Source organism: Coptis chinensis, chromosome 3 (genome assembly GCF_015680905.1).
Source record: "Coptis chinensis isolate HL-2020 chromosome 3, ASM1568090v1, whole genome shotgun sequence".
NCBI classification, from domain to species: Eukaryota; Viridiplantae; Streptophyta; class Magnoliopsida; order Ranunculales; family Ranunculaceae; genus Coptis; species Coptis chinensis.
This window is the reverse complement of record NC_141458.1, coordinates 103,957,295-103,984,084: the sequence shown is the minus strand read 5'-3', so window position 1 is coordinate 103,984,084 and position 26,790 is coordinate 103,957,295. Positions and strand designations below refer to the sequence as shown.

Here is a 26,790-nt window from a genome sequence, read left to right as displayed (position 1 = left end):
CTTAACATTATGAAATTTCGGTTGTTAAAACTACATGTATGCTAGGATAAAACCAACCGTGAAAGTGCAATGAAGTTTTTTTATGTGGTAGTGGTGTATGACTTGGAGAAGATAATGTTATAGTGATGGTAGTGGTGTAATTTCATAATGTTAAGGGTGTGGATGTCATTTGATAAGGATTGGTGGTAGCCATCGGATATAGTTCAAAAGATCATGACATGTGTTCTAGATGATTTGAATTCCAATTTTGTCTTTGCCAAAGTCACAGGGTATTTATGTAATTATATCTAGAAAAGAGCATTAGAGTATTTTCATTTGTCTTGACCAAAAATATCACGGTCAAACTCAGTTGACTTGGATGTGTTGTGGTCTTGGGGGGTAAACCTCTAGATGAAAGAACTTGTGGGAAGCTAATTGGCCTAAGTTCTGGAGGGGTAAACCTCTAAATGAAAGAATTGGAGGGTAAAGCTAATTGGCCTAAGTTATGGGGGAGGGGGTAAAGCTAGAAAACTATTAAAATAGCAAAGGGCAATGAAGCTTTTTTACACGCATTGACAAAAAAAATAACAGTCAAGCATGGTTGACTTGGATGTGGTGTGGTCTTGGGGGTAAACCTCTAGATAAAAGAACTGGAAGAGGGGGTAAAACTAATTGGCCTAAATTTTGGGAGGATAAAACTAGAAAACTGTAAAAACAAATAGGGACTCCTAAATATTTGGCATTGATTCGTGCTGTTTAGTCATACCCTAAAAAATGGACAGAATTGACTCAATTGAGTTTTGGAAAAAAATATTTTCTCGAGTGTGACAAATATTATCGAAGTCCAAACCAGTTAACCTGCCCTCGAGTACGAAAGATGGTGTCAACTGTACATTGCGGTATCGCACTCTATGTAGTTAATAAAGAGTATTGTTAGCATACATCTGTTAACCTATTTTATTTTCTTCATTCCTTAGAGCATCTTTAGGAGCGATACAAAAAAAACATCAAACATTTTAACCAAACCAAATACCAAACCAAACTTACACCAACCAATTTCAGGAGCGATATAAAAAAGTTGATATCAAATGCCACGGTTTTAGATAAATTGCGCCATATAGTCCACGCTGCTTTCGCGAAACCACGCTATAGACGCCCGCGATATCAAAAAGTTGATATCAAATGCCGCGGTTTTAGATAAATCGCGCCATATAGTCCACGCTGCTTTCGCGAAACCACGCTTATAGACGCTTCACCACAAAAGACCAAGCCCACGCTTATTTTTCAGAAGCGGCATGTGTGTCGCGCACAGCGCTGCTATCATCTTTTAACCCCGTGTTTTCTGCGTGGCTCTTTTCTTTCAATCGCGCGATTTTCACAAAACTGTGTCATTAAAGCCCACACTCTAGCCGAAGCCCATGAGATGTTCGAAATACCACGCGATTTTTCCAACCTCGCGAGAGAGATTTGATATAGCACCAAAGCAAACACCAAATTTTAGCCGATTTGGTGTTTGCTTGGGTGTTTTTATTAAAATGTGTCTCTTTTGAAAATGAAAAAAATACCAAATTATTGAAAATTTCGTATTTAAGGTTAGGATAGTGTCTCCCCCCCCCCACTAGATGGGAAATTAGGGTATCCCTCCTAAACACACGGTCAACTTGGTTTGACTGTTACCTTTCAAGTCAAACAATTGAAAATTACACAAATGTCTTTCATTATCAAAAAAAAAAAAATGTTCAATTTTAATTAGGTGGGGGCATTTATGTCATTTCTAATTGTTTGACTTGAAAGTTAACTGTCAAACCAAGTTGACCGTGTGTTTAGGAAAAAAACCCTAATTTCCCATCTAGTAGGAGTAGTGGGGGAAAGGGAATCCTAATTAGCTCACCTAGTGGGGGTAACACTAGTTCACCCTATTTATAAGATGCATTTTCAAATTTTCCTCCAGTAGGAAGCACAAAAAGTTGGTTTCCACTTGGCCCACTGACAATAATATCCATTCAACCCAAAGCAAATCTCACACTGCTGAAGCTGCTGGTTTCTATTACAAACTGTGTTCTTTCTCCTACCACAGTTCCTTAAAGAAAGACTAGCAATTATGCACGCGCTTTGTGCCGACAGACCTGGAAAGAGGGGCATTGGGCCCAATATGTTTTGCTGCCAATAAGAAAAAATTTAAAAAGAGTTTAGGGCAGCAAAAGTAGGGAGGGTTAGAACCGATATACGGCTAGCTATGCCAAATCGTTTATATGGGCCATGCCTTTTATAAAGTTGTAAATAATACTATTTTTTCACCCGTATCAACAATTAAAATGGTATGTATACAACTATTTTTACTATTTTATAAAATCTCAGGCTCATCTACAGTTATAGTACAGTATTTAATTATATTTTATATATCTCTTGCCTCTTGTTTCTGGGTCTCTTTCTCTCTTGATTATTTTGGCTCTGTACTTTTTTGTATTTACGAATTTGCCCCTGTTATCTAAAAATCGGTCAAATACAACGGCTGCCCAATTTAAGAACTAGAAAAGGGTAAAACCGTCCAATAGGTTGTCAGAACCGAGACGACAACTGAAATAGGGGCAAAACCGTCCAATAGGTTGTTAGAAGTTAGAATCGAGAGACAGCAATTTGGCTAGCTCGCCAAGCCACTTATAAATAGTATAGATAGAGATTGAGATAAGGGGACCCCGCCCCTCTGGACCACTCGAGCACAATATCACCAGTATGGCCTTGTTATCATCATGGTGGTGGTCGTGCGTCCTTTTCTGTAATGGTAATCTTTCATACGTTAACAGTTAGCTATATTTGATGAAAACTATTGAGTTGAAATGAAGCACCAGATGCTTTTCAGAAATACTTGGTCTTTTGTCAGTTCTTCTAAAGAACTCATCCTTTGTCTATCTACTTTAAGCCACTGGGTACAACATATAAAATGGTACCTAAAATTGCTTCTCAAGCACAGTAGGATTAGTTAAGTCTAAATGTAGATCTTAAACGTGCGTTTATTAGGGCAGTGCATATTCACCCAAGTCCATCGCCGCCTACTAGCCTTGAAGAGACTCATGGGGTGCAGATTTGTGGACCTAGATAATATAACTCACAGAATTTAGACCCAATAAAATGTTGGTGGACAAGTATGGTGGCATGTTAAGATCTTAAATATATGTATTCCCTGTGACCTAGCAAATACAGGTCACACTGATTCAGCTTCACCAAATCTCATTAAAAAAAGCACACCATAGTGCTTAATATAGTTCGTTATTGTGCAAGTCCCAAACCATGTTATAGTAACCAATTTCGGTTTGTATATCAATTATATTCACCTGGATTTCATATATCCATTCCATACATTACTCATACTATTCATCATTCCATACATTACTCATACTATTCATTATCTAAAGCCTAAAGGAAGTTGCAGACATCGTCAGTACTCTTTCTAGAAGTTCAACACCATGTTGTTCACATGATTTGGCCAAGTCCAATTGTCTAAATGGAATACTGTTTTTGGAATTATTGTCTTTTCTATAATAGCCAGCTATACCATAGAAGAAATCAAACTCCTTCAAAACTGTCTGTTTCTTCAAGGTCTCTTCCCATGGTTTAAAGGGAAAACGTTGATCAAGTGTTGCCTCCATATGTAAGCTGTTTGGGTGACCTGGAGAGCCCAAGCATCCATGTCAACCATCTGGTTTCAGGGGTTAATCTCTCCCGCTTGTCTCAGCATGGAATTCAAACTCATCACCAATTTCACGGTTCTACTTTTTTTCTCCTAGAATGTGAGTTGTCATCTCCTCTCTGATTCGGGTTTCTCGTGTCACACTGGGAAGTACTCATTCTGTTTCTGCAAGAATAACTGTGGTGTTACTCAACATAGGATTATACTACTTGAACAGAAAAATTAGAAACAATTACAGTTCATATCTATGTGAAATCTGCCTAGTTTGCTAATCAGGTGTAGAAGTTAAGTTTTGGAATTACCCAGAAATAAAGCTAGAATCAGTTCAGCGGAACACATGCAAGTGACATGTGTTGCCGTCATTGAATGATTGCTTGCGCAGAAACAGGGTGATACAAAAGATAAACAAACAAAAATTTATTGCCATTCATTTAACTACACAAGATCATTTCTTTGACATTTTAGATTATAAGAGTGTATCAGTCTTTCAGTTGCAAAATTGAATTGTAATGCAGGAATGTCAATCTTCCATATTCCCAATCACAGAGGCAGGAAGATTTCTCTATGGAGCTTCAAAACCCGGCGATTTCTCAACTTCAAACTTCCACACCTTCTGACATGCAGTTTGACCGGATTCAGACGTCAGATAAGGAGTGTGATGTCACACATAAAATAGAGTTCGGACAATACGTGGCAAGAGCAGCCATAGTTGATGAAGAATTTTGGGTGAGAAGTCTAAACAGAATGGACATAATATTTTAAGCAGTTTTCAACAAGGCATTCATTTATATACTCTGATTGGTATGTGGTTTTGGTTTTGTGGTAGACGGCAGCATGGTTGAGAGCAGAGAGTCATTGGGAGGATCGGCCACCTGAGCGGTTAGTAACTTCGTACAAAACAATAGAATACAGGAATACAAAAGTCATAGCATCTCTTCCTTTTCCTGAAAACCCTGATAAGAGTTTTGACCAATGTTTTAGCCTCCATGAAGCAATACTATACCTTCTACTATCAATTTTTAATGGGAAGTTAAGAATGGGTGCTAAGCCATACAGTTTAGATGATTTGTTAGAATCTATACGTGGTAGTAGCATCAGAACTAGCTAACTTATTTGTGGTTTAAGCACAGATATATGGAGAGCTACAAAAGAAAATACGCAGACCAGGTATTTTTGAATCCATGTTGTGTGATTGCTTAAGTACATTCAAAAGTACACCACAACACAGATGCCCACGTAACATACATTTCTACGTGTTCAGGAGTTTAATGCGTTAAAAAGGCGATGCAGTGTGAAGCATATACAAAAGTGTACCTGCATTGTTGCGGTAAGATGTCCCTAGACCACCATGTCTGCTAGATAACTTCCCAAGTTTCCATTAATGATTGAAACTAAAAGGTTGAATCATCCGAATTTTCATCTTGTGATACAAGCATCTTGTTTTCTTTAGAAAGATCTCTTTTATCATCTACATAAAAGGGTTTTCATTATCCAGTTTCTTTCAAATTACCAGATAAAGAAAGAAGAGAAGAATGTTAAACGTACCGTAATAAAGAGTATTGTTGGAACACTAGATTTAAGCATCAGAAACCTGTTACATGGAGAGAGGTTTCCTGGGGTAAATTGCTTGATTGATCTCTGTTTCTGAATTCATCCTTCTGCAAGATACAATAAACTAATAGTATCATTATTTGGAATATTACCAACAGGATAATGATAAGCCCCCAATCTTTTCCAGTATCAACCGAATGAGCCCACATCAATACGGATACGTCGCAAACCTGTGTGTTTCCAAATTTGCTCGCCGTAAAGGCATTGCAAGCAATATGCTGAGTTTTGCAATTGAATCTGCAAGATTACAAGGTACATGAGCATTTGAGCAAACATGTAACTAATGGGAAAGGAATATAAGTGACTCACAAGTGCAGGGGTTCAGGCCCTAATGCATGAGGTCGAAGTCTAAGACACATAAAAATAAATGGACTTCAAAGCACGAAAGAAAACCATTTGCTAACTCTGCAGTTCAAATGGCAGGTGTAGGACAGGTATTTGTTCATGTACATAGAGAGAACACACGGGCACAACAACTATATGAAAAGATGGGATTTCAGGTATCATTTTCATATAGTTACTTAAAATTGGCTCATGGTGATTTATGATCCATAATGGGCTGATCTAGCTTGTGCTTATTCCTTCAGATAGTGGAGATGGCTACCTCTCATTTATTACAAGAGGAGAACTACTTGATGAGCTTGAAGTCATGACTTTGAAGCTCCACCTTTCCTTCCAAAGAAAAACATTTGTCCTCTCAAAATGTAAAATTCAGTGACCATTAACCATTGACCACTGTGATCGATTTGGAACCTGCATCCCAATGCATTGTATGACAAAGAATTGAAAATTGAAAATATAGATATGAGTGGATTTATACTGGCAAATTGTTGTCTCTGAGATAGGGCACGACCTCATTTACGGTTTGAACTTCCTTCAAAAAGAAATTGAATTAGAAACTGAAGGTGAATTATACATACTACCTTGAGAGCAAACAATATTTTTTCAACTGCACAGGAACAAAGAACAAACGGAAATCGCTAAAATTTTAGATGCAAAAACGTCCAAGAAACAAGGTGAACAACCTTTTAGTCATTAAATTTCGGAACATATGAGATGTGAGTTGAGGCTCTTATAAAGATGCGAGGTGCCTTGAGTTCAGAACACTTTCTTTCTTTTGTTTGTTTGTTTTATAACTTTTTTAGGTAAAAAAAAATGAATGCTGGAGAATTTAAGCAAGAATAACTGAATAAGTAAGAATCATGCATATCTGATTCTAATAACAAATGGAATTCTGTAACTCTTAATATCAACCGTTAACAATATCATCCAATTATTTATTGACATATGGATTAAATTGATGCTCTATTGTCACAGATGCTCCTAAAATAAATGTAAATACAAGTTTGCTGGTATGGGCATGAAGATTTTGGATCTTCAGTGGCTCAATTACCTGACAGTGTACTGAAATTCTTGTATTTTTTTTGCACGCAAGTAAGGAGTAGTATTACGAATAAAAGAATGTGTTACAGAGAGATAATAAGATTACATTTCATCTGACTTAACAGAATCTAAAATAGGATCGAAAGGGGCACTCCACTCTTGGGACAAAACCTGGTCGAATGTCACTCCAAACAGCTTGTCTATTATCAAGAGTTGAAGCATGCCTTGCTGCAGCGTCAGCTCCAAAGTTAGCTTCGCAAAAGGTATGGGTTATTCGCCAGGAGCTAAGTTTCGAAGTGGCTATTTTCCATCTTGCTCTGATCTTCCATGGCGTGTTCTCTCCCATAAGGCTTTGAGCCACAGCCAATGAATCACATTCTATCCATAACTTCAGCCATCCTCTACGCACGGCATGTTCTGCTGCCAAGATGATTGCCCAATATTCTGCTTCAAAGTTTGTTACTACTCCAAGCCCTTGTGCAAGAACACCTAGTATCTGATTTTCTTTATCCCTAAAGAGAACACCCGCACCCGCACCTCCATTGCTTATACTGAAATTCTTGTATAACATAGTAAACAACCAAACATTGTTTTCTAGCACAAGCCCAATCTAGTTTTCACCACTTAACCCTCAGCGAGTTCTTTCTTCCATGCAATGCCACTATAAGCAAGTTTGTAGCTTGGCCATATTGATCTTCCAGGTTTGCACTTCCCAATTGTATATAGCACAAGTTTTTTCCTGATGTAAGTTGTACAGCAGCAGACAGAAGAACGCAATGTCTGTGCTAAAGAATGTGAATATGTAATCATTAATTGACATAGTTAGTGAGATCGTATGATGAAAAAACACTATCACGCCATTGCAAGTTCTAAAAGGCGAATCTCTTAAAAGTGGCTATCTTTTCCATCATGAAGGATGGGTCTTTAGTCCTAACAGAAAATCATGGAATCTTCAATTTATCTCCACCAAACTTTGGCCAGGGATCTTTTTCAATTCTTTTTCCCCCATTAGCTTCCTCAACTTGGCTACATCGTCCCACCTACTAGCTTCCACATAGATATTCAACATAAGAACATAGCATGTAACATTCTGAGAGTCTAGTTTGAATAAATGTTCTGCTACAAGCTCAGCCAGATCAAGATTGCCATGTATTCTGCAAGCACTAAGCAGAGCTCCCCACACTCCCACGTCTGGTTTGACAGGCATCCTCTTGACAAACTCATAAGCTTCACTTAACTGACCGGCTCGACCAAGTAGGTCCACCAAACAAGCACACTGCTCTACACCAGGCACAATTTTATAGTCTCTTGCCATGCTCTCAAAGTGCTTCCTTCCTTCATTTATGAGTCCCGAATGTCTACAAGCTGTCAAGACAGCAGTGAAGGTAAAAATGTTTGGTCTCACCCCCTCCCTTATCATGTCTGAGAAGAGCTCAAGAGCGTCTTCTCCATGGCCGTGAGCTGCACAGGCCCCAATCATTGCAGTCCAAGAGATCACGCTCCTTTGAGGCACCTTCTTAAAAACACTCCTCGCTGAATCTATGCTTCCACATTTAGCATACATGTCAATGAGTGCATTTGTAATTGAAACATGAGTTTCAAGTCCCTTGCTAGTGACAAGCTCATGTGCCCACCTTCCCGTGTCAAGTGCTCCCAAACTAGCACAAGCTGAAATAACACTGACCAGTGAGATATAATTAAATTCAACCCTTTCTCTTAACATCCTTCGGAAGAGCCTAATCGCCTCCCTACCATCATCATTTTGTTCGTATGCCGCAATCATGGAATTCCATGACACCAAGTCCCGAACATCCATCTGATCAAACAACGACCGAGCTCTCTCAACATCTTTACACCTGCCATACAATGCAATAAGACTATTAACCAACGAAATATCCGTATCCAAACCCACCTTAACACCATACCCATGAATCAACTTCCCCAAATTGAAAAACTCTAATTCACCACAAGCAGGAAGAACACTCACAAGTGTAACTGCATTGGGTTGAGTCCCAGAAGCCACCATATCCCAAAAAACTCCCAACCCCTCTTTATAAAACCCATTCTGCACATACCCAGCGATCATCGCAGTCCAAGAAACAACATTCCTCACAACCATTTCCTCAAAAACCAACTCCGAACTCAACATCTCTCCACTTTGAGAGTACATACTCACCAAAGAACTCTGAACAAACCCATCTGAATGAAACCCATTCTTAATAACATTACAATGAACTTCTTTCCCTTCTCTCAAAGCCGATAAAACCGCACAAGACCGAACAACAAACGGAAAAGTAAAATTATCAGGGAACAATCCAGAACAATGCATGTCTTTATAAAGAACCAAAGCTTCAAAACAAGGTCCACGATCAGTATAACCTCTTATTAAAGTGTTATAAATATAAACATCTCGTTGCGTAATTTGTTCAAACAGTGTTCGAGCATAGTACATTGTTGGTGATAGTTTACATGCTAGAGTGATGAGTTTTGTTGTTAAAGGGAGGTTTTGTGAATACCCATTTGTTATAATTGTAGCATGGATGATTTTAAGGTTTGTTAGAGATGAACAAGTGTTGAAAAGGTTGTTATAAGAGATGGAATGGAGGGAATGGTGGTTGGTTTTGAATAGAGTTTGAGGTGAAGGAGTTTTTTTTATTTTTTGGAAAAGTTTCGACGACATGAATCACACATTTATTAGTTCTTGGAGGGAAAAATGACGTTGTCTGCAAACAGAGTACATGTACTAGTGTTTACCCGAGTACCCGGGTTAATGACTTTGAGATTTTGTGATTGGAAGATCGAAAATACCCCTCCAACTTTTGGTTATGACAAAGAAAATGAAGCTTCGAACCATAAAGTTTAAGAAACAAGAAATGAGGCTCAGCTCTTTCGTTCTAATTCAGTTGTTCTAATTCAGTTGAGTATAAACTCCCTCCCATCGGCCCATATCAAATAACTTTCCTACTTTTCAAAAAAGAGATAAAATCTAGTCTGTTTTTATTTACCATTTTATTTTATTTCCTTTTTTACCTTTTTGGGATTGAAATTTTCCCGACTATATGTAAATGTATTTTTACATAGTTATATATTTGCATAGTAATTGGAGTTATAAAAACTTAAATTTACATAGTAACTTTTGGGTTTGAAATTTTTCCTCACAGAATATATGTAAATTTAAATTTAAATAGGTTAAGAAGACTCTGTAATTTTATATTGTTATATGTAAATTTATATTTTTATATGAAAACTTAAATTTACATATGTAAATTTTAATTTTAATATGTAAAAATACTATGCATGTAAATTTAAATTTTTCTATGAAAAAAAATTTCATATGAAAATTTAAATTTAAATAGGTTAAGAAGACTGTGTAATTTTATATTGTCATATGTAAATACAAATTTATATAGGATGACGTCAGCCCGGTTTTCACAGGGGTATTTTGATCTGTTTTGGCTTTGATGTTATGTTTTAAATAATAAGGATGTTTTATACATTTGTTCGCTCCTGGGGGTTTTTTGTGTAACAATTTTTTTGGTGAGGGAGATTAAACCTGAAATCTGGTTTAAGAAAATACTATGGACAAATTTGGTCAATATTGTTACAACTTACAAATAGTTGTACTGGGGCCTTAGGACCAGCCCATAATTTACCGAACTTTAAGCCCAAGTCCTGGTGTATAATATTTCGGTGTGTAGCCGAGAATAGTGTTCGTGATTCCGAATGAAACCTCGGAATTCCGTCTAATATTTTGGTTTTTCAAAAAATCAGAATTCCAAATATATAGTTGAAATATTGATTATTCCAAAGTCAATTGAAATTCCGAATATGATAGGAGTCAAAATTTGATGAATTTCGGTTTTTAGATTTGTCGGAATTCCAAGAATTCTGAAATCTCGAACAGTTCCGAGAATGACTGATATAACAGTTCAACATATAACCGAAGTATGTGCCGAACTGAAGTGAGTGGTTGCTGCTGCTGCTGAATGGGCGATTCTTCTTCTTTCAATTGAGAGCTATGACGAAAATGTGGATACTGACAAAAATGAGGGGGAAGCAATGACATCATACAGGGACTTTAAAGAGCGTTCATGAAACTAGGCAGTATGGTAGTAAGAGTAAAATGCAAGTAAAACTGTCGTCGAGATTGAGTTTGCCTTAGCTCTATATTGGATTGTGTAGTCCGATATTCAAACCTCACCAGATGGTGTAAACGACTAAACTGTAATTGCAGTCTGGATGTATGTAAAATGTTGGGCATCTTGGGGTTGCAGCAGTCTTCCGTAGCTCTGGGGTCAATCTCTTTTCCTGGTGCTTGCAATCTTTTTCTTTGTTGATAAGCGGGGTTGCAATCGCCTAAATGACTGGGATCTTCTTTCTTTTTGTTTTGTTTTTTCTCTGTTATTGGTCTAGTGGTTTCTTAACAACATGGTTACTGAGATTAGGTCCTCCACAATGAATTGTCTGAAGAGCTGCTCCTAGGCTTATGCTGAGATTGTAACAAATGAGACTTCACAGTATCATTTCAAGTCACGTAATCCAGACCTTTCATGACAGACGTATACAAGAAAACATCATTATAGTTCATCGAAAACCATTACATCAAGCCGGCCCAATTTAACTGTTTGCTGGTTTTTCTACATTACATTCAATGTGTTTCTAGGTACATAATCTCACTTCCGGTGACAAAAAAAAACAGGACTAAATAATGTAATCAAGCCAAAGCAACATAATATTCAAACAACAATCACAATCCAAAGACAGCCAAGGCAATGTAAACAATTGCTATATATAGCCATAAATGACTTCAAACTTCGTCAGCACCGCTGCAATCATCATTGGCGCCACTAAAGCACCCAGGATGTTGTGTTTTTGCTACACCACCATCTAAAACGAAGCTGCTAGTGGAATTACCGCTGCTGAACAAAATACACCAGAAATATGGTGCTCCACCATCAGAGCCACTAACAGCCGCCCCTATTTCAGTATGATTCTTACTGTACAATATGTCCAAACTCTTTTGGTTCTGAATAAGAATGTTAGAGAATACTTCCTTAGCACCAACATAACGAGACTGACATGCAAGTAAACGACCACTGATTGGAGCAAGTGTTGACACTTGGACGCCACAATTTGGTGCAAAATTCTCGGCAAATTCAGCATCTGCAGGTTTCTTGGCATTGGATCCTCCAACATCATCACATTTGCCTTGGTATGCTTTTATATACTGTAAAGCAATGCAGGCTAAGCCTGCATTGTCAGGGAGGGTAGATGATTTGTGGGCAGTTCGATTGCTGTTGAGCACTGATACAAGCTCATCAGCGGGGTTATCTGGTTTTTTTCGACAAGCACAGAAATTTTAGTAACGAAATGTGCACCATTATGCCAAGAAAAAAATATATAAATAGATAGAGGAATCAGTTTTCAAGCATCAGACCTGTCCTCTATATATGTGAATGTGAAATATATTTGAGAAATGTAAAACCCAAAAAACAAATTTTTTATATAGGCAATACAATCATATATGCATAAGTTTGTGCCAACAAGTACCGATGAAGTTCATAGGAATTGAAAAGGACGGACAACACAAAAGAGTTATGTATACAAAGGTTGATAAAGCAGGTGGAACAGAGTGAAAATAGGCTTGAAATTTAGTAGGGTTTGCAAGGAACACATTATCGTCGGTAACTAATTGTCATCACATTTATAGACTCACACACTCTTCCATACCACGATTACCAAAAGAGAAGCTACTAGACCATAGCTCAGCAAGATTTGTTCTGATTCCCCATCAAGCTCGACAGACAGAAAAATGAACTGGATTTATCAACTACCAACTATCTGAAACACTGAGCTTCTGCTCAGTTATTCAAATGTAAATATCATTTATATATTTTTCAAACTTCTAAGGCAAGAAAGTTTTCAAAGTTCAAAATTCAGCAATTGGGATTTGTTGCTGTCACATGATGAATTTAATATCTATTTTGAGGAAATAAAGTTTTCTCACTCCCCACAAGGCTTGTTATACAATTTCCATAATCTTAATGCATTTGACATTGCTTAACTATATCTGCCTTCGGAGAAGAAACAAAAAGAAAATCCTTCCAAGAGACATCAAACAAAGGTTCTTAATGGCCTAAACTCAACATGCATCCGAAACATGGCTCTCTAATCAATTTAGGGTCTATGAACTAAAATCTTCAAAGACACTCCAATATAGATTCTCCATAATTTTAAATTGCTCTCCAAGTAAAAACCACCATTCAGTGTCCATCAAAACATACAGAACTGAAAATTTAATGCATGGATTCAACATAGACAAGTACTTACTATTCTTAGCATATAGGTTAATACCATAGACTAACATTTCTAGCTAGACTTTCTAGAAACAATGTCTCCTATTTTGACATACTAAAATACTACAGTCCATATATTTAATTTTAACAAGACCAATATATGGAAAGAAATGTATATCACATTGCCACATTCTAGAAGGAATTTTATCCTCAGCTTCCAGTCTGGACATGGTGTTGTGAGCTAGAATTTGAGTTGCATAAAAATAATTGACCAATTCAATAGTAATCGATCAGCTCTACTGATCAATAAATGCAGTCCGAAGATTCAAACTAAATAATTCAGTGATAAAGAAAAGAAAAGAAAAGAAATATATATCTTGAAATGTAGGAGTAGAAGTAGCAGCATTTCGAAGTTTGAAAGAAAGGAAGATAGATATAGGCAAATCTATATAGTTTATAAACAGATCTAGCTACTGAGTTCTGCCCCAGCTGAGAAAAAAACAAAATAAGATAAATGGACAAAGTTGGTATTATTTACTTACTTTTACTGTTAGCAGAAACAGAGACGAGGAATACTGAAGTTAAGAGAATCCACGTGGCGAGCTGCATTACTGCTTTACCGAGATCTCAGCCTTGTTAACGTTGGAAACGCAGAGAGAGAAAATCGGAGGGTTGGGAGAGGCGCTTTTTCTTTGTGTGGAACTATCTTATAGTCCTTGCTGTTGAGTAATTTCATTTCATCCAACTTCTCTTTATAGCAAATAGTAAACTATCTGCGCTTTTTCTCTTTATTTATTTATTTATATATAATATATTTTATTTGATATCCAAACTAAGATAAATCATACAAAATATCTGTCTTAGAAAATGTGAAACACATCCATTATAAACTTCACCTTCCTCTTCAAAACCGAATGCAGGCCATACCATAAAAAGTAATACCAGATATAGAATCTTCAGTACACAGTAAAACGGAAAATAATTGGATGAGTGTTCCCCATAATAATAAAGCCATAATAATAAAACTAAAAAGTGTTGGAGATACTAAGAACTTTAGAGTGTGACACGACCTAAATTTATGTGTACATATTTAAGGATAATCTCTCCTCCAACAAGGTTGAACCACATAGTTTCGTTAAGCATAGTCTGGTAAACAATAGAACTCATTACATAAACAACAATAACTGAGAATTAGTTGATAATGTATTTTCAATCTGCATCCTCATCAACATGATAACATGCAATGCAAACAACTTTAGAAATGCACAATAGCAAAATTGAGGTGTCTTCATCCGTATCCTCAATAGTCTATTGTCTATTTAAAGTAATCTTTCAACTGTTGTCTCTAGCCTATAATACTACTAGGCCAATTTGATTCTCAGCAACCGATATAATAGGCACATTTATAAGTGAAAGAAAGTGGAAGACTGAATAGTAGACTAGTACCTAACAACGATAAATTTAAGGACAGGAATATCCTAAAGAGTAAAGATGATAGAAATGTTTCACCCTGTTAACTGGACCACGTTGCTTATCCGTTCAAGTTTTAAGCCTTAATATTATGACTCATCCGTATTTTTATTTTTTGAGCAGCAGCACTGTCCATGTTCTCTAGATATGGCCACCAACTTCTGCAACGCAACCTTTTCATCTTGTATCACTACGCTTAATACTCCCGTAAATAAATCGCGTAGAGTAGTGAGGTGCGCGTCTCAACGCATTCAAGAAACCCGACGTTCCATCTCCATTTCTTTACTTCTCCTTCACTGCCTCTCCATTCCTAAAAGTGCGCACTACATTTTTCCACCACTCTTTCCATATCGTTTTATAAGAGTGCCCAGTTCTTTTGTCTAATTGTTTCTTTTGCAGATGCTATTGCTGATGGATTTTTTGACAAATACGTTAAGAAGTGAGTTTTATTAATTACTTATAATTTGTTAAGTTGGATTTTGGTTTAGGAGTTTACGCCCCTTTTCGTTTTAACATGCTAGGAAGAAGCTTGACCCATTGGAGGTATATGTGCCGCCGGTTCTTTTAACGCAATCACAGATTAAAGACTTGGGTAATGCACATTTGATGTTTTGAAGATTATTATTAAGTGTAGAACTAAATATCTCTTTTGTGTAAGGAAGATTTGATGTCTTCGCTACTCAATACACGTGCAAGGATAGTTTCCCCATTTGATTTAGACACCTGCATTGTGATTTCTTTGTGTGTTAGGTATTCACTCATGTCGTTTACTTTTTGTGTGATTGATCTAGTATGTGAAATCCTAAGGCGCCTTCACTGTGATATTCTGAGGTTTTTTGTGTTTGTGCTGGATCGAATTAGTACAGTCTCATATTTGGACAAGTCTTATCCGGTTGATGAATTATACCTGATTCCATTATATTAGTATACTTGGGCCTGCCTGAGTAACCTAAGTTGCTGTCAGTATGTCACATACATTACACACTTAAGCTTCTTGGCTTCTGTAAGGCACTGAGGCTCTACAGTTGTTCTATACTTCTATTGTGCCGGTAGAATTGTACAATATCCAGAGTTCCAGACAGAGCCTAAGCATTAGAATGATATATATCAGCTGTTTTAGCTAGTGGAAGTAACCAAAGTATTCCTCAACCTACTTTTCATAGTAGGTAAGTTGAAGGTTTTGATTATTATGTACCATTTGACATGCTCACATCCCCAAGACTGCTCTCTAAGTCCAGTTCCCTTACTCCATCCTTCTTACTCATCTTCCAAGTCGATATTACGGAAACCATGCTACTAAAACTGTAACCACCTAAAAGTATTTGTCTTTTTTGGATGAAGAGTAGTTGATCGTTTCAGATTTTCGATTATGCCGTTCTCTTTGCTTTAGATATTAATTTTTGATGGTTTAGACTTTAGAGTCTAGACCAGTATTTTGATTTCCCAATGATAGCTCCTGGATAGACAGTGGTTTGGTTTTTTCTCTTTCGGGAATGTGAACTTTATTTAAAGTTGTGCCTGTGCAGAGAAAACATTAGAAAGTGATCAACCACAGTATGCTGCCTACAGATCTATATTTGCGTTCTGGCCCAGCAGCATCTCTACGTGTGAATATTCGTGCTGTAAGTTGAGGCTCTGCATCTTTTTGTTGATTCTATATGTGTCGGTTTTTGTGAACACACTACATGTCATTAAAGAAACGAACAAGAGAAAAAAATAATATCTAAGAACTCCTTAGTAAAATTATATCATTGCTAATGAAGAAGAAAGTTTGGAGAGAAAAGAGAGAGAAGAGAGAGTACGGCTTAAATAATTCCGGCATTTTCTCACACTTCTTATATAGAAAACATAGTCAGTTACATGTCCCAGTGTCCCACCTATCTAATGTTTCACCTATCTCTTAGAACTCTAACACCCTTAATGATTTTCCTTCTGTCCCTCCCTAAAATAGATAATAAATGCATTCACTAATATTTTGTGATTTGTGTTAAAATAAGTCCACATTTGTGAAATTGTTATATGTTTGGTCTCTGTCATCACTGTACTTGTGTTTAATTTACTATCATCATTCTCCTTACTCATCCTTTTATGGCAGTTTACAAATATCTGAGTTCCTTCTAGGTTTAAGTATTCTCTCATGGAAATTATAGGTAGCACAATATGCTTCAGAATATGGCAAGGGTAAAGCTGCTACTGATGATGTCGATCAATGCCTCAGGTATTCCAGTAAACTACTGTTACAGTTACACTAATGTCAACGAACATTTTGTTTTAAAAGTTAAAAATAGCTGAGTTCACCATTTTTTTTTCAAAGAGAATCCCATACTTAAAAAAGCAGCCAACTCACTATATCGTGCTTAAGTTAACGTTTTATTTATGCAAATCAGTTTTCTGAAGGTCTGAATCAGCACAGATCACTGACAGTACAGTGGAAAAAAATGTGGAAATAAGCTTTAGTAAGTTTCAGTTAGAGATTTTGAGTCTGCTTTCCTCATTTCTTATGCCCGAGTTCCCCAGGAACAGTATCTGTTTTAGTACACCTGTCATTTGATTGCAGCCAGTTTCCGTGTATGTCCGAGTTCCTGTCAAAGCTTCCGTAGAGAATAAAAATCTGCTAAATATCAGGGTCAGGGTCAACAACTATTAGGTTAAGTTTCCTATTTGTAGCTTTATATGTGTTCATACATCTATGCAAGACGGTAGTGTGAGACAACTTTATTCTTCTGAACAGCCTAACATCATGTAATACAGGTAAGTGAAAAACAGGAGCGTTGTTTAATCACATGTCCAAAATTCAATAAAGGTTATCCTCCTAATTTTAAGACTCTCAGACACTCCTATATAAACAACAGCATGCAATAAAAAATGGATATCTTTAATTTTATTTTGAACTTGCTAATTATGGAAAACACTGTTGACATATTTTAGGAAGAAAGAAATTGTTGACATAGATGTAAAACCAACTTCTTGACAATTGCTAACTCCTTCTGTAGGGCCTTAGAGGATCTTGATTCTTTGTTTCTTCGGGCATCAAGGAATGACCAGCAGGTTTCAGTTGAGTTAATGAAGGCAAAGATCTTCACTGCTTTAGGTGCATTGGACAGGTATTGCATCTGATCTCATATCTATTCGCCTTGTATAGAAAACTATAGAAAACTTTTAGAGTGTACACTTATTCCTTAAGAATATAATTCAATTGTAAGAGTCGCATGTTCCTAACGGTTTGCATTTTGCAGCCTCCTTCAGACAATTCCCTCTAGCGTGCTTGATAAAGGAAAGGCAATTGCAGATGCTTATAGAGTCAAAGAAGATAGGGAACCTGAGAAGTTGGATCCAGAAATGCAAAAGCTAGAATCACTTTTATGAGTCTGAATTTCTCACTCCTGTTTTGCTTATTGAAGGTAAAGTCTTGTACCTGAAATCGAAATTAACCGTGCATATAAGAGTTTTCTTTTTAATTTTAATTTTTCTATGTTTTGTTTTCGTTAAATTTTTTGGTTGCTGTTCTGTTAAATAATAACAACTTCTAACTTCATTGGGTTCATACTGCTTGCATGTATATCACATATATAGGACATCATCCGTCATCAAGAAAGCATGTGCTTTGTATCTAGGCTGGTGTTAGGCATACATCTTTGTTTATTTTACAAGGAGGTATGTCTTTTATATGAATCATTAATGTTCCTTCCGTGGAGTTTCTCCATTATTCATATGGTTCCCTATTTTAGAAACCACAAAAATAAATTAATTGCCATAGCTGTGCCAAGTGCTATTTTTACCCAAGGATTTGCTACTTCAGGTCTTTTAACTAAAATGCATCAATCCACAATATTAGTACCTGCTCTACAATCACAGTGGTTAATGATGCACGTAATATCTAGGTAAATATCTAGGTATGGTATGACCAGACTTTCATCTATATAATGCCATAATACAACAAAGAGGGATTTGAATGTCAAACAGGTAAAAGTGTAATCATGCGTTGAAAATGATCTTGCTCTCTCTCATTAACTGTATTACACTAAATAATATATTTTACCCTCCCGATTTATTTGTAAGGGAGAGGATTTGGCTGTGTGAGACTGTCCTCTATTTGGGAGCTGATTTCTTTTCACTTCATTTATGAAGCTGAACACCTTCACGAACTATAACTCCTGGCCTTGGTATACACTGTAAGGATATCCTCTATTATTGTGATCCTAAATTAGAAGTGCTTTCTAGACATTATAAGTTGGTACAACTACTCAGCTAGAGGTGCTCCTCCTTTATATCACATAAAATGCATCTGAGTTTATTTCTGTTTCTCTTAAAGGTTAAAAATGGCGAGTCGAATTGCATCAAAGAAATGGGAGCGCCGAGGCATTATCAATTTGTTTATCGAAGGTGATGGACGCAATCACACTAGGCAACATTTTAGATGCCAGGGAACTAGGGGAGAACATAAACAATCTCCCATATTCTGTTGGTGTGTGCATTTTTTTTTTTTTAGGTTGATAGTAGCTCTGATATCTGAGTATTTAAATCATATAAGTCAAAAAATATATTTACCAAAAAAAAAATCTTATAAGTCAAACAATAGAATGTGAATTGCTTTAAAAATTTCAATACATAGTCATGTAGGGCATTGACTGAAATGTTTAAGGTCCATACTTAGTCGTTAAAGAAGTTTGGAAAAAGATTGCGATGCAACTTCGTCCATATTGATCTATAAGTCAATCATTTTAACAAGTCAATCATGGTGCGCAATGAAGTGGAAATTGAAGTAGACTTCCAGAAGGGCATGTGCCAATTACAGCTCTCACCCTGAAGACGCGTGCTTACTAAACCAATCATGTTTGGAGCACATATCAAAATAATCTATTTAATTAAAATTAATAAAGACCTCCAATTGTGACCATCACAGTTCCTACATTCACATTCTTGCCATTCTACTAGATATCCATATTCAACAACTTTTAAATTGTGATAAGGACTTGAGGTCGATCGATTTCTTTAATGTTGCATCGTCAAGCCAATTATTATTTTTTTAGCATCATAAGCAGTTGAGTTGTTTAGAAGGGTGCATCAAGTAATAAACAATAATGTGATGACAGAAAGTTGAATACGTGTTTAGAAAAATTGAGTTTGCTATTCAGAACGGAGAACGGTTTTGCAGTTCAATTTGTTCTGTGTTTGAGCCGAGTGGTTTGGGCTCGGCTCGAACTCGTTTATCTAGTTAAATGAACCAAGCTTAAGCCTACATTTTAAGTAGTATAACAAATGAGATTGATGAAGCTCATCTCGATAAGTTCAAATAATATTTTTCAGAGGTATAAAATAATAATCGAAGCTATTTGGGCCCAAATTTTATTAAAAAGTTCTCGAACTCGTTCATATAATATATGAGTCAAGCTTAACCGAGCTTGAATATATTGAAGCTCGAGTTGATTAACTCAAATTCCACCCCTAGTATTCATGTATATATTAGTGCAATCCCTTTCACCATTCTGCGCCCTTTAAGTTAGTGCCAATGATAAATATTTGTGTGACATATGTAAGTGTTTGTAAATTTTTTATGGATAATCAATATAATACCAAAAATTGCTTCGATCTTATTTTTAGACTAGTAGTATCTTTGGGCATCGGAATAGCTAAACAACAAATAAAAATGAACATTTGTGAAACTACAAGATAGGATGGCATCAATTGCAATCACATTCAAATCCAAATTAAATATACTATTATTGAGAAATTATATGGCTTGTCATATCTTTCTACATTAACAATTGTTTGTCGTCACGACTCACGAAGACATATAAACATAGTAAACAAATTTCAACACATCAGTGGCAGATATGATATTTCCAACTAAACAAAAGGTCAATTACGAAACTTCACTTCCCCCTTGAAATCTAAGTGCACTTTTAACTAAAAAACTAAACACAGAATTTGAGACATGCGCTTAATAAACAAAAGTTGGTTCGTTAATGGCAAAAAAATTCAACACACGCAATAACTTCCCCCACCATTAACAGCATTCAACTAAGAAAATGGGGTTCCAGCAAAACCACTCATCAAATGATGGAGTTTCACATATAATTAATAGTCCTAGATTTTCTGGGCCAATGACCAGAAGACTTCACTCATTTAAACGAAACAATAATAATAATCAAAATAGTAACTCAATTACCCATCATGAGATTGATGTTCAAATCAACTCTCCAAGAGCAGATAGTAATGGTGTTTTAAGTGATGGGTTGGATGAGAAGAAACAAAGAGTTAGTCCTTTGGGGTTTGAGGTTGCTGCTGCTGCTCCTTTGTTTGAGAATAGTTTAAAGGAGAAGAGAGTATTGGGGCATTGGATGTTTTTAGTCTTTTGTGGAGTTTGTTTGTTTTTGGGTGTTTTGAAGTTTTGTGCTAATGGATGGTTTGGATCTGCTGTTGAAAGAGGTGGAGGATCTTCTCAGGTAAATTTATATATTTGAACGTAAAAAGGATTATAAATCTCTTAACAGTTTCTTTATTTAGTGATTGCTCATTAGAAAGAGTCAACATCCTTCCAAGTTTAGCAATGCTTTTGAAAGCACTTGAGTTTGAATATATTGCTTTTAATTTAAGTCTTAACTACCTGCTTTACACCCAGTGAGTATTTTTATCTTAGTTGACTCTTGGAATATGTATTTTTGATATAGTGGAAAAAGAGGTACTTATAATTTACATATTTGGGTTTGGAATGTTGGTTAGAACTAAAATTATCCATAGTTCCATACAGACCTTTTTTAATCTACAAATTCTACCTGATGGATGTCTGTAACATGGTGTCCTTTTATGATAAAGAGTTTATTTTCTTTGCCAAAGAGGACAGGATTCTATCTTATGTTGCATGATCTTCTAGTTACAATCTAGGAAAAATGAGTAAATGGTACAATAAATGCTGCTAGTTAAATTTCATTTCCTACTTTGTGCATGATCAGCTTTTTTAATCACCAATGGTTGCCAACATAATAGATTCTGCACTTTATGTTCTCATGCTCCTGGATTCATTGAATTTACCAAAAATATCTAGGGTATAAAGGTATCTTCGGTGTGAAGTTTTCGAATAACTTATTGTTCATACTATTTTTATTTTTCGGTATATAGATTTCTAGAAATATGTACTTAAAATTTCTGAAATTAACGAGTACTTTTATTCAAAGATAGTTTAGAATTTCTTCTTCTTTTACTTTTCTGCACTCCTTGACTTGGGCGGGTGTCTCGCCTTTTCCCTTTCGCCTCAGGCAACTTGGAGGCAATGATGCCTTACTAGGCAGTAGGCACCAACCGCCGTTAACTCACTGTTGGGTATCTAGTATCTGTCTGCAACAGTTGCCCCAAAATTCAATATATATGGTGATACCCAATATTTTCAGTTTATTGTTCTCTGGTTGCATTTATTTGCCTTACCGGTATTTGGTGGGAAGAAATTGTTTAACATTCTGGATAATAGATTGTGAGATGATTTAGATGACCTAATTTTGGGATGGTATGGGATTGAAATTGATATGGGTAGATGCTTCAATAAAATGTACCACGCAGTGCGACAGTTCCAATGTAGTCCAATAGCTCTATGGAAAATCACCCTTCATAAATAGGCAAGTATTCAATCTCCTGATTCTGGGAATCGGTCCTGAGATGCAGGGGGTAACTACTTTGTTGCTTGTAGTATTGGGATTTCGTAATATGCTATTACAATTAGTGATTTAATGGTATATCATTTATACTTCACCTCATATTTCTGATCAAAATTATCTTAAGATGTTTTTACTCTCCGAGGCATGTTCTACTTTAACCCAGACATCAAGTATTACCATGACATGATCTCATCATCTTTTTTGCGTCTAATCTGTTCTACTTGATACTTAGGGTCATTCAGAGACAAACAATTACAAGACGGTCTCATGGTCTCATGAACATGGAGAGCAAGAGGGTGGAAGTGATGTCGAACGGACATTAAAGATGGTAGAATCGGAACTTTTAAATGACCAGAACACGGTGAAGGAGGTAAATTTCAAAATGTTGGTTTGTTGAAGATTTTACAAAAAAAAATCTCTGGAGAAACACCTCGTGACCATTTCTTTTTCAGTATTCAGGCATCTGGTTGAAGCCACAGAGTGATAATTTCGTCCCGTGCATTGACCACCCAAAAAGTCACAAAAGTAACATTCCGGAAGCTTCAGTTATTATTATGGCTTTGTATCTACAGGAAATCATGGTTCTCATCTCTTATTTTTTCTTTCATTCAGAGCTGGAGGCTAAAACCAATGGATACATTCTCATAAATGCTAATGGTGGCTTGAATCAGATGAGATTTGGGGTCTGGCTATTGTCTCTTGTAACTAATTAGATATACTGTTCTTCAAATCTATATTCTAGAAAAAATGATAGACAAACATTTTAGTATGCAGATCTGCGATATGGTTGCCATTGCGAAGGTCATGAAGGCTACACTTGTCCTTCCTGATCTTGACCACACCTCCTACTGGGCTGATGAAAGGTCTCTTCTTAATTTCTTTTCAGTTTGGTTCATTTGTCTTCAACTTAAATTATTTCAGCACTGTCTTCTTCTTCTTCTTCTTCTTCTTTTCTTTTTCTAAAGCATTTCTGGTTGTGAAAACACATTTTGGTGTTTAGACTGTGTTTAATGCTCTCGTACTTGGCTCCAAGTTCACATACTGCTATTGCACTTAGTCCTATTAAAATCTGACGAATATAGCGATTATAAGTGAAAATGGATACGAGAAAGTTTATGTAACCTTGGAAACTGACTGAGTCAATGATTATTTCAATAGTGGAAGAAAATTATGATGCCGAAAGATCGAAAGAACTATATGATCATTACATATCTGAAAACCAAATTGACACGGCCTTAATCGAATCAATGTTGTTTCTTCCTCTACCATTTTAGAAACCTGTTTGAGGCACTTATCTTTGTGCTCAGTAAAAAAGACATCCTGTTTTGCTTTTGCATTAGTTATTAATTGTTTTGTTAGAGTATGTTCTATTTTCGATGTGTATGATTATCAAATCTATTTCGAACTTTATTCCTCACTGCTAATCTCTGAATAGTGAATATACTAAGAAATGCAATGATTAGATTCTTTTTTCCCTGATTTCCATGTTTTACACTACTTTGAAGTTATTTTAGGAAGGACTTTTTAATGGCAAGTGGAAAGAATTCATCTGAGTCTAAATGGTTGTTATAATTTGATTTACAGTGGCTTCAAAGACCTATTTGATTGGCAACACTTCATGGAAGTATTAAAGGAAGACATCCACGTTGTTGAGACGCTACCAGCTTCTTTGTCTGATACTGGACCATTCAAAAAGACCCTTATATCCTGGTCCAAGGTGACAACATTTCTTAACTTGTTTCTGATAGCAAAAAACATATTCTATGGACCTGTGCAGTGATGGGTGACGGTGTATACCCTGTGCTTCAAATACCTATCATCATCAAAACCTGCAGGGATTATCCACATATTTGTTCATCTACTATCTGTTGACCTTAAAATAAGAATTTGTTTCATTGTTCTGGACAAAATTAGTTGACTGGTTGGTTAAATCAGTGTTGTTTTACTTTTTAGAACTTCATACCTGGGTTGATCAGAACCTTTTTAAGGACCCAAAATAATAACAATTGGACATTTCAATTTTTAATGCACAAATATAAAAAAATCAATTGGTGTTTAGAGGGAGTAACAAAGTAACCATTCTTATTTATGGTAACCTACTAATACAGTATCATGTTCCATGGAAAGTGCGTATATTTTACTTCTTTGGTATTTTTGATTTCCACATATACAACTTTATGGTGAATATTTCCTAAAAGTCGGTTTTGTTCAGGTTGGCTATTATAAGTCAGAGATCCTCACACTTCTAAAGCACCATAAAGTTGTATACTTCACTCACACTGACTCCCGACTTGCCAACAATGGGATCCCTGGTTCCATACAAAGACTAAGGTGCCGTGCGAACTACAGGGCATTGAAATATTCACCCCCAATTGAAGAACTTGGGGACACTTTGATTTCAAGGATACGACAGAATGGCGGCCCATATGTTGCTCTCCATTTAAGGTAAGTTCTAGTAGTTTTGACTAAATGTTCAAGTATGCCAAAGTGTGAAATCTGTAGCCATTTCAATTATGTTTGTATTCTTGAAACAACCTTCTTGTTTGTATGTTTTCAGATATGAGAAGGATATGCTGGCATTTACAGGCTGCAGTCATAATTTAACGGCAGAGGAAGACAAGGAGCTCACTACAATGCGTTATGAAGTCAACCATTGGAAAGAAAAAGAAATAGATGGTTCCGAGAGAAGGAAGCTCGGTGGGTGCCCCCTGACTCCGAGGGAGACTTCTCTTTTGCTCAAAGGATTAGGATTTCCATCTAGTACCAGAATTTACTTGGTGGCTGGTGAGGCTTATGGACATGGAAGCATGGACCAGCTCAATAGTGATTTTCCCAATATCTACTCCCACTCTACACTTACTACTGAAGCAGAGCTGAAACCTCTTAGGAATCACCAAAACATGCTTGCTGGGTTGGACTATGTTGTCGCCCTTCGAAGTGATGCGTTTGTTTATACCTATGATGGAAATATGGCAAAGGCTGTTCAAGGTCACAGACGCTTTGAGGGCTTCAAGAAAACAATCAACCCTGACAGGTATTTTAGTTTAAGATGCATCCTTTTTGTCATTTCTGTCTTGTATCTTATGATCATAATCATCTCTTTGGGTTATACTGCGTTTGTGGATCCCTTTTTGTTACCCATACCAACAGGAATCCTATTTTGCCATTCAACTTCATCTGAGCCATATTAGCAATCAGGTTAAGCGTCTTAAGTTATAACCCCCACATTCACATGGAATAAATAAACTTATCACCATTACTCTTGTTCTTCTTTATATGTGTCAGAAGCATCATCAGCTGACTTGCCTTCATTTTATATTGATTTGAATTAGCTCATTCCTTCTTAGCTTTTTCCTTTTCCTGGTCCAACCACCAATGCGCGTCCCTATATGTACTACATTAAATCCTAAATATTGTGTTTTGATTTGTAAAACATTTATCTTAGTATATAGATGAGAAAAAGGAAAGGAATCAGCTTTGAAAAAGGATGGTTGGTTTTGTACTTGTATACATTTTGTTAATGTTTTTTTTTTTTTTGGTACGATTGAACCAAATTGCAGTTAATCTAATAAAAGAGCATTTAGTTAACTTGGGTTGCTGGTTTGTGTGGTTACTTGTGTTAGTTTCATAATTAATCTACATCTCCAAATAACTGGAGACATTTCCTATATTGTTTGCAGTTAATTTACTTGTAACTATTGTGAAAAGTCAGTGGCGTAGTGCCTAGATGGTGAACTTGTTCAAATAAATAATTTCTTATGTTTATGCAGGATGAATTTTGTTAAACTTGTCGATGAATTTGATGAAGGGAAGATCACTTGGAAAAAATTTAGTTTGAAAGTGAAGAAACTTCATGAAGACAGAATTGGAGGTCCTGCTCCAAGGGAGCCTGGAGAGTTTCCAAAGCTGGAGGAGAGTTTCTACGCTAATCCGTATCCAGGATGTATATGTGAAACAACACAAGAAGTTAAGTAAAGACTGCAATTACACGCTCTGTAACTTTTAGTCATGGCTCAGGCCTTGCTCAAAGTCGAGGATCACAGCAGTTCTCATGTTGCTGCAAAGCTCGTCTGACGATATACTTCAAGATTAATAGCCAAAGAAACATCAATCATTTCCATCCGATAATACCCTCAAGCAGGAATAAGCTTACAGGTTCTGGTCGAGAAATGGTATTTCGAGATTCTTGTGATACATACGGTCTAAAGATTACTCAGAGCCTTATTAGGGAACAAAGAAAATAGTCCATTATCACGCTGAAAATCCAGAACTCTGCAATTCTTGATGGGATTGGTTTTGTGCACTGTATTTATGTACCATCTGAGATTTCAGTACAAACTGAACTTATTGTAATTCATTCCATCATTAATGATAGTCGGAATTTTAACCCCAAGCTCAAGCTCTGTAAAGGTGTCTCTGTGTATTTGTCTTGGTTTCACTATGACAATAGTGCTAGTACAAGTTACAGGGTTTGTGCATTGCTTTTCAGAAGTAATCCTTTTAAAACCTTAACAATGACCAAAGTTTAAAGCAATACTTGCAGTCATTTGAAATGGGTTGCTTGTAATTTGAGAACCTGTTCGAAGCAGTTACATTTTTTAACTGCTTCTCCTACACGCTGTACTCAATTCAAAAGCTCTGGTACCAGAAAATACCATGGATGACGGAAAAGACTTGTTGCAGGCTTCCAAAACATGTTGGTGCCTACACAACT

General features: G+C 36.3%; 3 protein-coding genes and 2 pseudogenes across 7 annotated transcripts; 3 read left to right on the top strand and 2 right to left on the bottom strand.

The window, feature by feature from the left end:
• Positions 1–3,632: 3,632 nt before the first annotated feature.
• On the top strand, positions 3,633–6,105 carry LOC147512408 (GCN5-related N-acetyltransferase 6, chloroplastic-like). 3 transcript variants are annotated; one of them, XM_086595374.1, is made up of 9 exons: positions 3,633–3,767; positions 4,183–4,393; positions 4,494–4,546; positions 4,798–4,834; positions 4,929–4,994; positions 5,181–5,285; positions 5,377–5,530; positions 5,702–5,778; positions 5,866–6,105. In XM_086595374.1, coding segments are annotated over exons 1-9 (771 nt in total). In that variant the 5' UTR covers positions 3,633–3,765; the 3' UTR covers positions 5,932–6,105. The 3 variants fall into 3 exon arrangements, with proteins under 3 accessions (XP_086451500.1, XP_086451499.1, XP_086451501.1); XM_086595373.1 differs by having other exon boundaries at positions 5,163–5,285; XM_086595375.1 differs by lacking the exon at positions 5,181–5,285.
• Positions 5,328–9,432, bottom strand: LOC147512407 (pentatricopeptide repeat-containing protein At4g38010 pseudogene; annotated as a pseudogene). The gene has a single exon (XR_015214922.1). The product of XR_015214922.1 is annotated as a pentatricopeptide repeat-containing protein At4g38010 pseudogene (transcript).
• Positions 9,433–11,221: 1,789 nt separating this feature from the next.
• On the bottom strand, positions 11,222–13,701 carry LOC147512406 (uncharacterized). Its single transcript, XM_086595376.1, has 2 exons — positions 13,500–13,701; positions 11,222–11,992 (listed from the first exon to the last, which is right to left on the bottom strand). The coding sequence occupies exons 1-2, from the start codon at positions 13,564–13,566 to the stop codon at positions 11,469–11,471; spliced, it is 591 nt and encodes a 196-aa protein (XP_086451502.1). The 5' UTR covers positions 13,567–13,701; the 3' UTR covers positions 11,222–11,468.
• Positions 13,702–14,395: 694 nt separating this feature from the next.
• LOC147512405 (uncharacterized) lies at positions 14,396–19,032 on the top strand (annotated as a pseudogene). The gene is made up of 8 exons (XR_015214921.1): positions 14,396–14,743; positions 14,827–14,866; positions 14,949–15,019; positions 15,954–16,049; positions 16,578–16,645; positions 17,421–17,531; positions 17,664–17,828; positions 18,740–19,032. The product of XR_015214921.1 is annotated as an uncharacterized LOC147512405 (transcript).
• Positions 19,033–20,357: 1,325 nt separating this feature from the next.
• LOC147512404 (O-fucosyltransferase family protein) lies at positions 20,358–26,469 on the top strand. The gene is made up of 9 exons (XM_086595371.1): positions 20,358–20,873; positions 22,309–22,446; positions 22,529–22,601; positions 22,689–22,759; positions 22,851–22,939; positions 23,661–23,793; positions 24,289–24,521; positions 24,634–25,110; positions 25,847–26,469. The coding sequence occupies exons 1-9, from the start codon at positions 20,457–20,459 to the stop codon at positions 26,049–26,051; spliced, it is 1,836 nt and encodes a 611-aa protein (XP_086451497.1). The 5' UTR covers positions 20,358–20,456; the 3' UTR covers positions 26,052–26,469.
• The last annotated feature ends 321 nt before the right edge of the window (positions 26,470–26,790 follow it).

Bases quoted from the DNA above. Each gene is read 5' to 3' on its own strand.
- LOC147512406 (XM_086595376.1), bottom strand. From the start codon at position 13,566: ATGCAGCTCGCCACGTGGATTCTCTTAACTTCAGTATTCCTCGTCTCT. The intron at 11,993-13,499 runs GTAAGTAAATAA...GAAAAAAACCAG, and splicing joins TGTTTCTGCTAACAGTAAAA to ATAACCCCGCTGATGAGCTT.
- LOC147512408 (XM_086595373.1), top strand. The intron at 4,835-4,928 runs GTATTTTTGAAT...CTACGTGTTCAG, and splicing joins AAAGAAAATACGCAGACCAG to GAGTTTAATGCGTTAAAAAG. The intron at 5,286-5,376 runs GTAAATTGCTTG...TATTACCAACAG, and splicing joins ATGGAGAGAGGTTTCCTGGG to GATAATGATAAGCCCCCAAT.
- LOC147512404 (XM_086595371.1), top strand. From the start codon at position 20,457: ATGGGGTTCCAGCAAAACCACTCATCAAATGATGGAGTTTCACATATA. The intron at 22,447-22,528 runs GTAAATTTCAAA...TTTCTTTTTCAG, and splicing joins ACCAGAACACGGTGAAGGAG to TATTCAGGCATCTGGTTGAA. The intron at 24,522-24,633 runs GTAAGTTCTAGT...GTATGTTTTCAG, and splicing joins TATGTTGCTCTCCATTTAAG to ATATGAGAAGGATATGCTGG.